The sequence below is a fragment of the Anomalospiza imberbis genome, chromosome 5 (genome assembly GCF_031753505.1).
Source record: "Anomalospiza imberbis isolate Cuckoo-Finch-1a 21T00152 chromosome 5, ASM3175350v1, whole genome shotgun sequence".
NCBI classification, from domain to species: domain Eukaryota; kingdom Metazoa; phylum Chordata; class Aves; order Passeriformes; family Viduidae; genus Anomalospiza; species Anomalospiza imberbis.
In genome coordinates, this window is record NC_089685.1 from 21,732,605 (window position 1) to 21,745,604 (window position 13,000).

The following is a 13,000-nucleotide window of genomic DNA, read 5'->3' on the forward strand; positions in this document are numbered from 1 at the left end:
GCTGCCGCAGCGTGGCTTGTCCAGCTGGGACTCCGAAGGGCTGCCACTCTGCAGGGAGCCAGGTGGCCAGGGAGCCCCGTCTTTTTGTTCCTGTTCACAAGTGTCGAAGTGTGTGTAGTGCTATGTATTTTTACTTGGAAACTAAGTGCATTTATTTTTGTTCTCTCCCCTCTCCTTATTTTTCTCTTGCATAGCTCAACAAGCAGCAGCTGCAGGTACTGAAGGAACGTTTCCAGGCCTTTTTGAACGGGGAGACGCAAATCGTAGCAGATGAAGCGTTTTGCAATGCTGTGCGGAGTTACTATGAGGTGAGCTGTGTGCTTTGTTCTCCCTGTTAATGTTCATAGTATGCCATTTAATGCAGGTGCAGGAAAAGTAATTTTAAGTTTCAAAGGCTGTGAACTTCCAAACCTTCTAGAAACTATTTCCTCCTAAACCAGCTTTGCTGTTTTAGAAGTTGAAATCTACTGCTTGAGCACAAGAGAGAAACTGAACTGGAAAATATCCACCCTTTTTTAAGAAGGGAAAAAAAAATTAAAAGAGAAGATAAAATGAAAAACCCCTGGTGCTAAAAATCTTCCTGGCAGCACTTGATACAACTAGGCACTGCTATCTTTATCTCCATATGTCCAAGGTAGCTCTTTTAATCAGCACTTTGTAAGTTACCATCCTGAGAAATATGTCTTCAGATTTTTAGTTTCCATGCAGAAGGTTTTGGTGAAGACCTGCCTGTTGCCGTCAGAAGGAACAGAAGCTTTCCATGCAGATGGGCCAGCTCTCACAATCTGCTGTGACCTCCAAGGCGTGTTCAGTGCCTACAGCCCCAGCGCAGATCTGGAGGTGAAGTTTTAATTGCCTAAGGGACAGGTCCAGTTCCAAGCTAGAGAACTGTTCCCTGTCCATCAGCAGCATAGGGCTAGTGAATTAACTTGTTACTCTTAGTGAATGTTACTGTGTGTTCATTTTGCTTCATCTAACTTCTGACCTACTCAATGAATCAAAAAGGTTGGATGTTAAACTTCTCTGCCTCTTGAGAGATCTTCCTTCATATTTCAGCCTACCACAATTTTTTTTTCAAAATTAGCTTTATTTTTGGTATACTATTTGTTCATTTTTCCTGTCAGCTATTGTTTGCTAGTGAATTACTTTTTCCTTAAGCAGAAGAAGATGTGACTTATGTCCTAGCTTGGTTTTGTCTATAATAAATTATATTGCACAAGAAAAAAAAGAGGGATGGGGAAATGTTTTCCTTTTGTGCTGAAATCATGGACTCAGTGTGTAGAAACAGAAATTTGTATAGAAACCATAAAACTCAGTGTGAATTTTCCCATGTTATGGTCTGATCAGTGTTGTGGCATTTGAAATTAAGGAATTCTCACAAAATCACTTGTGAAAAGATGAGGATAGGTCTGCACGTGAAACTGGAATATGAACATTCTCAAGGTACTATTTTAGGTTTGTGAGAACATGACAGAAGTGGTTAGAAAGTAATCCATTTTGCTGTATAGCCAGTGAAGAAGTTAAGGCTGTGAGGAAGGACAGTTTGGAAGATGGTGCAGGGCAAGGCTGAGCTAGTTAGTGGTCCAGCAATAGGTTTCAGAGTAAGGGGATGTCTCAAGACACTGAACTTGGGGTAGAACTGAAAAGAACTTAAAGGTTCATTCTTTAGGACACTGCGTAAAAAGCTTGATGTGTTAGAGGAAGTAATCTGCCTTTGGAAAGGATATTATAGTGAATAAAAGTGATTTTAAAATAAATGTCTAAACAGTAACTGTTCTGTTAAGATTTACTTCATGCCTTTTTTAAATGAAAATTTTTAGACATGTTGAGAACTGGTTTTTAGCATATCTGCTCTTGCAGTGAAAGGCTGTGCATAATAATCTAAGATAGCCTTATAAAATGAAAGGCTCAAATTTTCCAGCTATTTTCAGACATTCACCATTTTGAATTAAGTGTTTTGGGTGTCCAGTTTCAAACAGAGAATTCCAAAACTCTCAGCATTACTGTCAAGGATATAATGACACCAGAGGCTTCATCCTGTGTTAATATACCATGGGCTGATATACCAGCTGTAATTTCAGTATTTTTTATTTGTTTATCCCAGCCTCCCAATTCCATTTTGCATTCTTTCCACAGACTTCTTCCAGACTTGCACAGCCCTTTTCAGTTGTGCAATTTAAGTCAGCATTTGCTAGTGATTTTTAATTTCTTTTCAGGGTTGTAGTAGTTACCAGTAGATTTAATGACCAGTGCAGTGGTGGAATCCATCTGGAGACTTAGTTCAAGTTACTGCTCCTCTTTAATGCATTTTAATCAAATTTTATGTATCTGATCACATATTATCATCTTTACCTGTATGTGTCTCTTGTGCCTTTTTCCTTATCTTTGCTACCCACTGGTTGAAAATACTAGTCTCTCTTACTTCTTTGTGTATTCTGTTGGTGCTGGGCTTTGATGCTTTCTCCTCTCTATGTCTACTACGTATGGTCCATCACCTCTTCCAGGTGGTGATGTTTGTTAGTACTTTGAATTATGGGCATCTTCCTTGTTTCTCTCATACAGCATCTTACAAACTTCTGTGTTAATTTCTTTATATTTTAGTTGCTCAACTACAGTTTAACTTACCTGAGAGGGCAGGGAAGAAGTATGTGGTCTGCTCAGTAACTGTTTTATTCTGAAAATTATTAACTTGCTTTTAATCCTAGGCAGTAGTCGTGGTTTGAGAGTTATTATAGTATTGTTTGCAAAGCCAGGGTATATTCATTACCATAACTGATTTTGTACTTTAACTTTGAACGTGAAAGAGAAGGTCTATTTTGGGGATGTGACATAAATTCTGTATCAGTAGTTGCAGGTGTTTCACTGTAATCTGTAATTAATGAGTTTGTTCAGACTGTGTCCTCTTAAGAATCTTAAGAAAAAGCCCCAAGGATTTAGGAACTTATTATTGCCCAGACTTTGATTTAATTTTTAATAAATATTTCCAGAAAGAGCAATTTGTTTGCTAAATAAATAAATGTGAATTTTAGCATTAATTTCACTAGGCTGTAAGTCATGCTTCTGTGTCAGAACCACTTGGAAAGTTTACACCAGTCAAGTTTTTTGCCTTATTTTCTCCACTATGTCTTTTCCAATGCTGCTGTTGTTTTTAAGACTGTGTATGAATAAGCTGGCATCAGTTTTCATTTATCTTAAAAATGTAGTAGAAAAAATTCTTATTCATAGGAAAAGTTACATAAATTCTTCTTTAACTCTCCAGAAAAGGTTATTTTCATGTTCTCTGTAATCTCCCCCTAGAATCCCACCACATTTTCTGAAAATCTCACTGAAATTTAGCATGTTTCATTTTTGTATACATGAAAGTATGATTGTTTTCCTCTTCAGTCTCAGTTTAGAGAAGGTATGGAAATGTTAACTCTTTCTGAAATCCTTCTGTCAGAATTAATATAGGATTTTATTTTTTTGTGTGTGGAAAATTCCATTGCAGACATTGAGCCAGATTCTAATCAGAAGATCATCAGATGGTGGTGCTGCTTTTCAGATAAAGAGAAAAATTAAATCGTATGGCAATTTTTTATGAGTAATTATATTTGACACAGTGCTAAGTATAAAATTAAGTGAGAAAGTGACTTATGAAATTAAATCCTTTTTTTGCTTAATTCAACCCTGTATTTAAAAAACTTGTTTGTGAAATAGTAGATAATCTTTCATTCATCAGTTCTTGCATGCTCTTTCACTGAGGTTGGAAAATGCTGTTGGGCAGAGCCCTGAGAGGTTTATTCACCATCTTTAATATATTTACCTCCAGTAGGTATGCATATACCTTGGGCTAAACTCACTGTGCTAATCCTTTAGTTTTGAATGTGTGCAGTCTTAGGTATCAGTAAAATGGGTGCAAAGAACTTTAATGAATATTTGAAATACTGTGAAAACTTTTTCAATATTGTAATGATTGCAAGTTCTCAGGTTTTCAACTCTGCTTAAAGTAATGTGAAGCTGCAAGAAGTACTCCATACTGGTATTTTTTCTGCTTTTCTTGCTGCTCCATTTTAAATATGTGGTTCTAAGCCATGATTACTTCATGCTGCTTAAATCTGAATGTTAAATGCAGGATCTGTAACGCTTAGTACTGTGGGGTGTTTGAGAATTTAAAATCAGACTTTTTCGACTGTGCCAGTTTGCCTGTGATACAAAGATCATGTTTAACATACTTTCTGTTTAAATTGAGGGGATTTGTGTACACAAACCTAGGTGTGAGTTTGGCACTACCGGGCTGCCAAAAATGAACTAAAAGTAGAAAACAAATTAAATAAAAAATAAGAAAGAGAAGAAGACCCATATTATAGAATCATAGAATGATTTGAGTGGGAAGGGATTCTAAAGATCATGTAGTCCAATCTCCCTGCCGCAGGCAGGGACATCTTTCACTAGATAAGTTGCTCAAAGTCCCATCCAACCTGACTTTGAGAGCTTCCAGCAATGGGGCATCAACAAAATCTCTGGACAATCTGGTCCTGTATTTTACCACCTATATTATAAAAGTTTCTTCCTTACATCCAACCCAATTCTACCCTTAACAGAATTCTAAATGGCAAAAGAAAGCACTTCCCTTCCTTCCTACCAGTGTGCATAGGTGGCACCTTTCATCTTCTGCAGTAAGTAGGCCAAATGTCCTACAATTACTGAGCTCCTTTGGTACCAAATCCTGAATTGCTAATGCAAGCCCTTGCACTTATCCTTGGAAAAGGATGAATTGTGTTCATGGGAGAATTTTTGTATGAAGACCTTAAATGATTTGTTACTCTGTAAAAAAAGTTGATGTAGTTCTGTAAAGAAAGGAGTGAAACGATGCTGTGATTATGGAAAACTTCATCTGAAAATTTTTTGCATGGATGTGAGGGCAGAAGGATCTCACTGATGAAATGAGAAAAAGGAACTAGCTTTCTGGACTAAATGGTGCTTTGTTTGCTTTTACAATTTTATTTTTACTATCAGCTATTTTAGACCCACCATTTTTATTCGAGGCAACAAAAGGCATAGGTGATCCTGATGAATGTCTCAGAGATGAAGATGACACCTAAAGGAAACAGAAAGCATTCATTAGAATCAAAACATAGTACACGCAAAATAAATAGTAATTAAATGTTGGAAAATTCTGGTTTTATATTATGGAGATAAAACAACAGAATCAGTAGATTAACCATTTATTTAAATACATTAGATTAATAAGTGTAGAAGCTAACAGTTTCAGAGCGTAAATTCACTGATGTCTGCTTTCATTTTTTTTAAAGTCATAATTGGCATACGCATGTATTTAAGAATATGGGCTTTTTGCTCTGTTCAGGTTCTCTTCAAAAATCTGAGTACTACACCAGCATGGGATTTATGGTTGGTACAGTCTCATTTGGAGAAGCTGTTTCAAAAGGATAGGTTTTTATATTAACTTCAGGATAATCATATGGTTTGCCTTGTGAGGATGCCTTTCAACACCAGATACATTTGTAGTTGCAACCTATTAGCACTTCCACAGTTTCCTTCCACTTGCTTGAAAACATGGTCAGACTTGAGGTCAGTGTAATATGCTATGGGATCTGTTATTTTAGATGTCTGGTGTAGACCAGTTCTTTGAAAAGCTTCATAAAAGTTCTAGGGCCCCCCCGGGAAAGATGCTTAACACAGGTTAATTTAGGTCACCCGCTTCGTTGAAGAAGCTCTAATGCCTTCAGTGTTTTGGATCACCAGCCACAATTTGGCATGTAATGGAGATTGTCTCACTGTTAGCAGGCTAATTATTTTCTTGAAAGAAGTGAGGGGGGAGATAAGATACAACAAATGAAAACATGCTTTGCATGATCTCGACCTCTCCCACGCTAAGGAGAGACCTGATAGAGTGGAACTGCAGGCTTTGTGATGTGCAGCTTTCTCTTGAGAGTGCTGTTGTATTGCTGCTGCATGGAAAGTGTATCAGTGCTGAAATCCACAAAGTCTCTTGCATTACACATAACTACGTGTAACTATTATTTGTGTTTTCAGACTGGAACTCCCTTTTCGTTCTCATGGTGTCAGAGAGGCTGTACATCTGCACAGAAACATACAGCTACTGCTGAAACTGTGTTTGTCCAGTCTCTCTGCACACTGATATTTGCGGATGATCCCTATTCATTTGAGGATGCCATAAGGTTTCTATATTAGCGTGGTTGTAAAAGACCTGTATTTCAAACTTTTAAATTAGGTAGTGGTTGATGGATAGAGTTTAGTGCATTACTTACACCAGTCCTTTGATTTGGATTTGCTGATAGGAAGACAGAACGGAATGGATGTAGATTAAAAAAATTTTCCAGTAATGGTATCCATTTTTGTTCGTTTGGTGACTTTGTCCCAGGCCAAGAAGGATGCCTTGTAGCTCTGACACTACACTGCAGAGGTAATTAATGTTGGGTAGTGAGGTATGTCTCTACTGTAGCAAGCATTATGTGATGTTAGCTACTTGTTTATTAGATAAATTCTGCATGTTTATTAATCGGAACAAACCAATTGGAAAACCAGCAATGGCCCACACTGTTACACAACAGTGAATTTGGTCTGCTTTGCATAATTGTTTTTTTCCCTAATCTCAGTTCTGTTTTACTCAGTCTCAGAGGAAAACAAAATTTATCTGGACCTTGGTTTTGCAATTAACAGCATGTTGCACTGAGACACAGACTATACATGTTTTTGTTGATGCTGTCTTCTGGGCAACTAAAGGCAGTGGGGATTTTTTCAGCTAGCCTGGTATTAGGAAAACATGTGACAGTTTAATATCCCATCTGCCAGAATCTTTCAGGAGATACGAACATTTTATTCTGCGGGTTTTTTTTAAATTTGAAAATCATTATGTGGAAGGATTTTTCTTTCCCTTCATGATGAAAGGATGATAACTCTTGATCTTTTAAGTTATCCTTCCTGCTACCTTTGCCAGGTCTCAGCACAGAGCCCTTAAAGTCCGCTGGATGTGGAAATAGTATCACAAAATATTTCATTAGAGTTTTGTTAGTGCCAATGAATTTTCTTTAGTGCCTTTATATCATGACATCTGTGTGTCACGGTTCCATTCAACAATATCTCGGGGAATCTCTAAATCATTGTGGAACAACAGGACACTTTTTCCTCCTTTTAGCAGTCAAACAGATAATCAGCCATGACTGAATTTCTGTCTCTCTCTTTGACCAGAGAGAGGTGTGTAGTTTCACCTTTATAGTACACTTGAAGTATCTCAATACAAATGAAAATTCTTATAAGATGCTTATGGACTCCATTTGAGCCACAGTTAGTCCAGTCAGGGTCTCTCTGTCTTATGACTCTTTAGGTTCTAGAATTTTCTCATGTAATTTCTTTCCGCTTCAAATTTTGATTAGCAATCCACTGCACAAAATTGCTATATTCATCTAATCAATCATTTCTCTGAATTGCAAAAAACTACTATCTAATTGATTTCTCTATCTTAAACACACCAAAAAAAAAAACCCCAAACACACACAAAAAACCCCAAACCAAACCAATCAACCAACCAAACACCCAAAACCCAGGCCATTCAACAAACAAGCAGTAAAGGAGAAAACCTCTTGTTTTCATATACCATCAGACTGAATTTTTTAGGACTGGTATTTACTCTGTATATTGTTTCGCTTACTCTTGGATTTCTAGAGGGTGGGATAAATAACTTTTGTTTGCATGTTTTAATTGAAGCTCTCTGTCACTATTTTACTTTGTGTTAGAAAGCTTTACCCATCAAATCCTTAGAGATGTGTGACTTCTCAAAATCTTTTAAACTTAAAAGTAATATCTTGAAAAAGTGCTGTTAATGGTGAATTCTTAATCTCTAAGTAAACCAAGCTAGACAAGGCATGGCAATAAGGGCTAAAAAAGTCAGCAAATGCATGGCTGAAATCCAGAAATCAGTAAATGAGAAGTGAGGCTTTAAATTCTCACTGATCTCTCTCAACTCCATTTCAAATCTGTTCTGATAGTAATTTCAAAAGCCAACAACATATTCTTATATCCTGAGAAATGCAAAGGCAGGACACAAACAGTAATGATGTAAATATTTTCTGAGTGATTTTTTCTCGAGTATTGCTTGATTTACATTTCCCACCATGGGGTATTTCTGAAAAGCTGTATTAGAAAACAAGATTCTTCTCAAGCTTTTATTTCCTTAAGTACTGTAGAGATGCTTTTTCTATTTCATGTTGCCTTTAAAAAGCTATCCTCACTGAGCAAGCAAGAGGTTTCTTCAAAGTTAAATGCGGGCATAAAGTTTCTATCCACCCAAGATTCTGAACAAGAAACAACATTATCTTAAACAGAGCATACTAGGAGAAACAGATTACTGAGTCTGTTCAAGTTACTGAATGCCTTCTTCAAGCATTGCTAGTGAACAGTAACTACCTCATTAAGGAAACTTTCTTTCCACTTAGCCTTGCCATTAAACCATTTCTCCTAATTTCCTCATTCAGCTTTTCCTATTAACTTAAAGTCATTGCATTAATTTAAGGTCGTTGCTTAGCTTGCTTTGTTTTAAATGTGAAGTGTACAATCCCTTCTTTTATTGAATTATCATTTTATATAAATGTGTCTGCCTTATGCCTCCTTAGCAAAACAAAAATACTGAGCAAATTACATATTCTTAATCTGTAGTATATATTTTTATATCAGACATTTATTATGGTCCCTCTTTGGACCTTTCACTTTCTTATTTCTCAGGGTTGCAAACACAGCCCCAAATCCTGGTGTGGTTCTGGTACTTTGTACTGCTTTATATTTTACTCTGTAATTCCTCTCACTCAGGTAGTGATGGTCCTTACAGAAGTGAGCAATCAGAAGGGATTTGAATTTTAAGAATAATGTAAAGGAAGAAGAATATGTCTGCAGGTGTTTTGAGCACGTGTTTAAGGCACTTGTTCCCTGAGCTACCCTGTCTGTATCTCAGTTAGCTTGTCCAGAGCTGGCTTCTGTCTGTCTGCTTGTCTCTGTAGTCACAGAGATGTGCTCAGCATTCAGAGCAGAATCCCACACAGCCTGCCTGCTTGCACAATTGCCAGTGACTGGCAAGATGATTAAAGACCATGCTGCTGGTTGCTTTTGGTTTTTTTCTTTTTTTTCTTATGAAATAGTCAAAAGTTCTGCACCTGTACTTAGAGATCCATATGGTCCTTGATGTGCATATGACTTGAATTCTCTGGACATCCTTGTGCTTCCTGATATCTTAAGAACTGATGCCAAAGGAACTGTTAAGATGCTCACCATGCTACTAGTGCAGCACTGCCCAGCTAAAAACTTATGAGTATCACATTACTTTCAGCATTTCCCCTCAGCTTGAGTGTCAGCATGCTGGTTGGCAGCCCAGCACGAGAAAAGTACTAATGTCCTGGGGATGAGACCTTGATATTTTTGTTTTATTTAAGTTTTCTGTTCTTGGTGTACTTTTCATAACTAGGAAGGTTTTCCTTTGAGAGCAGCAGGCATGCTTTGTTTCCTTGTGTTTGTGTCCCTATGATAAATATACTTCATGAATAATATGTTATTCTACTCCTTGGATGGGGGTACTCCTGCCGCAGAGCTTTTCAAGTCTAAGAGTAAGAAGTATATTAATCAGAGATGAATTTTCAATTTCAAGGAAATCCAAGCTTTTCTCAAATCTTTATTCCTGATCAGTATAAGATTAGTCACACTTATCTCCCTTTTTGAGTCTATTCACTTGCAAGTCTTCTATAATCTTTATTTGAACATTAACAATAAAAGGAGTATACCTTTTTCAGTTTCTCTATTAAATTACAGCTTGTTTATTTCTTTCTCTTTTGGTTTATTTGTTCTTCTTTGTTTATTTATGTCCAGACAATCTGGAATGCTGTGGTAGGAATCTGTGGACAAATTACAAGAGTCAGTATCCAAATATTACCCCTTCACTGTTTTACTGGTTGTCTCTGAATGCAATTCAGTTTTTAATGCTTCCAAGAGTGTTTCCTTTATAAGTAGTTAAATTACATGGAAGCAAAAGGAAACAAAGCAAATCTAAGTATCTAGTTCTGTACTGTTTTTTGAGCCATGACACATGAAATGTAATCAGTAGTACTGAAATGCCCACTGAAACCTCTTTGGCTTTACTCTATTGTCATCTCTTATACCTTCCTCCAGGGCAGTAGTGCAGACATATTTTATTTGAGATAAATCTGCAAATTAGAAAATACCCTTAATTTTTGCCTTCAGTTAAGTAATTCTGTAATTTTAAAGTTTAATCTTTCATAATGGAAAGGAAATTACCTTATTTTCTTGGTTTTTGAGCATCTTTAGCTCAATAAAACTTAGCAGAAAGCTATGAAAAAAAACACCAAAACAAAACAGTCAAATAATTAAAAAAACCTTGATTAAAAAAAAAGGCAATGAGCAAGTTTCCCAAACTTAGTAACATTCAAGCAGCGATACTGTGTCAGATCAAAATCCAAGATATTCAGTATCCTTTGTCAGATAGTGCCTGATGAAAAAATCCCAGGGCAGGGGAGGGTCATGCAAGGATTTCCAGGAGTGTATTGTTCAGTTCTAGTCATCAGGGCTTAGGGAGGTCTTCTACCTGTCCACATTTCTATCACTGGTAACAGCATGAGGTAATTAACCAGTTCTTCAGTTTTGCCTTTCAACACCAGGAGGAGCTTGTGGTTACTGTATTTGTATTCCTTGCAGGCACTTCTGTATCTGAAAAATGAGCCTTACATCAGTTGTTAAAATGTTACCTTTTCTCATTTCTCAGAAGTTTGTTTATGGGAAGGCATATGGGCGACGTTTTACCCTGTTGTCTTTTCTTCCTCCACAATCAATTCCTCCAATGTAGTAAAGTAGTTTTAGTTGCTGTCTGACCATTCTTTCGTTGCTTGTGTTAGGCGGGAATAATACACTTAGAGAAGTAATATTAAAATACAGCCATTTTTTCTGACAGTGGCATACTGTCCTAAAAATTTTACAGATGTTCAGTTGTGGAAAGACCAAGTAAGCTGGTCCTTGGGACTCCAGTAACTGATGTAAGTTGTGTAACTGAGAAAAAAGTTCTTTTGAAACACCAATTCTGATCTGAGGCTTACAGCAGTAATCAGTGATTAATTGTAAATGATCTGTGTTGCCTTATTCCAACTCTCAGCCTTCTGACTGTGCTTCAGATATGTGGCAAATACAATTGAGAAAATGAAACAAGGGAACAAAAAGAAGTGATGCATTCCATTTATCTCCCTCTGTTTCACTGCATGCTTTGAGCTGATGAGTCTTCTGTGCCTTAATTCTGGCAAGGGGCTCGTGGGGAAGAAGAAAGAGTGTGTCTCAAAGTGTGCTGGGAATCCACAGCCCCACCATGGCAGTGCAGCTCACTGTGATGCTTTTAGCTCTTTTTTCCTCTTGGACTACTGAGCATAACCATCAAGGCTCACTGGGAAGTAAGCTAAAGCTTTCATCCTTCCACATGAAAGAGATTTACCACTTTCTTAATCCAACTAGCAGTGAGTACAGCTTCAGAAAGTCAATTTTTGCTGATGATGAACTGATGAGAAAGGAAAAGGTAAAACGTCCTTCTTCCCTACTTCAGTTCTCCTGATGCTGCCATTATGCCACTCTAAAATGTACTTATAGTTCATTGTGTTCAACACTGGTGTTGATCTTCAAAGCTAAGACTGAAAGGAAGGATAGATCCAAGTCCACACCAATCACAGGCCCTGAAGAGAAGATGAATAAAAGACCACGAGGAATAAAAGACCATCATCCTCATGTGAGTAACAAGTTTCTCCCTGTTTGAGGAGTGAGCTTTAAACACACAGGACTCATGGTAGTGGCCACTGCCCCAGATATGTACGGATGCCAAAGTACTTTCTTTTTGAAACCTCTGAAACAGAAGTTGAGATGTCACCCCATGAGCTACTTGAAAAGTATTCTTCTGGAAATATGCCTTGTTTCTGATATTAAGCAATGAGAGCTCTTCTACATTTGAGGGTGAACCCAGATGGAGTATGCAGCTTTTGTTTCCTTGGCAATATTACAGAGATGGGTCTGAGAACTGCAGGTGGGCTGCATCCTTCTAATGTGCCAGCCTGATAATCGTGACCCAACAGGTGTTCAGTTTGCATCTAACTGCATTCTGTAGGCCCGTGGAGACTGAATTGTCTGCCAGCATTATAAGACAGTTTGATGAAGCAGAGGTCAGACTTCTGTAACCAAAAAATGGCAGGAAAAAAAGAAAATTTTACATGTGGGAGATGTTATAACTATTTTAAGACTGCCTGTGGAACAAAGATAAGGCATCCTTGAACAGGAGTCACTGAAAAAATTTCCAAGCATTTTGAGGGGAAGATGAAATGCATATTTCTATTCTACCATTGCCTGTGAGAAGAACTGTGTGTATGTTATGAGTGGAGAGGGGAGTTTTAAACGAGTTTTTGTCTTTGCCCAGGCCTCTGGCAGTAGATAGTAACTTCACTGAGGTGGCCAGGACCCCAAAACCCACTCCTGTTGCAAGTTCTTAATAATGGAAAATTAGGTCTATTACAAAATAAATTATTTATTTGATACACACAAATTTAGCAGACATAAGACTTTACCAGATGACTTACTAAATAAACAAACACTGCTAGGAGATAAACAATACAGCACAATGGAGGTACCTATATTACAGCTAGCGAAGCAATAGTATAGATTAGGATTCAATTGATGGTATCTTACCATCCAGTTGCTGATGGGAGATACAGATGATCCTTCCTCTCAATTTCCAGAAAAGTATCCAGGGAAATGCATCCAAACTTTGTGGGAGAAGCCCTGCACATTTCCAGGGAGTGTGTAAGAGGCTTCTGTCTCTGTGATAATTTGTGTCACTTTTATAGCGTAAAGCAGTGACTTTCAGTCAATGATATTTAAATTTTCTCTCTCTCTCTGCATCTGCTGTCCAGACCAAGATGTTTCTTCTCAACTGAGGGTCTAAGCCCTCTTGGTGCCA

The 13,000-nt window shown here is 37.5% G+C and overlaps 1 protein-coding gene across 12 annotated transcripts in view; it reads left to right on the forward strand.

Annotated features, from left to right (window-relative positions):
* CADPS2 (calcium dependent secretion activator 2) overlaps positions 1–13,000 on the forward strand; it is a 284,902-nt gene that overhangs the window by 56,449 nt on the left and 215,453 nt on the right. For all 12 annotated transcript variants that reach the window (XM_068189862.1, XM_068189864.1, XM_068189853.1 and 9 more), the window contains exon 2: positions 195–308. In XM_068189862.1, the coding sequence (XP_068045963.1) occupies positions 195–308 (114 nt within the window). The remainder of the gene's footprint in view (positions 1–194; positions 309–13,000) is intronic.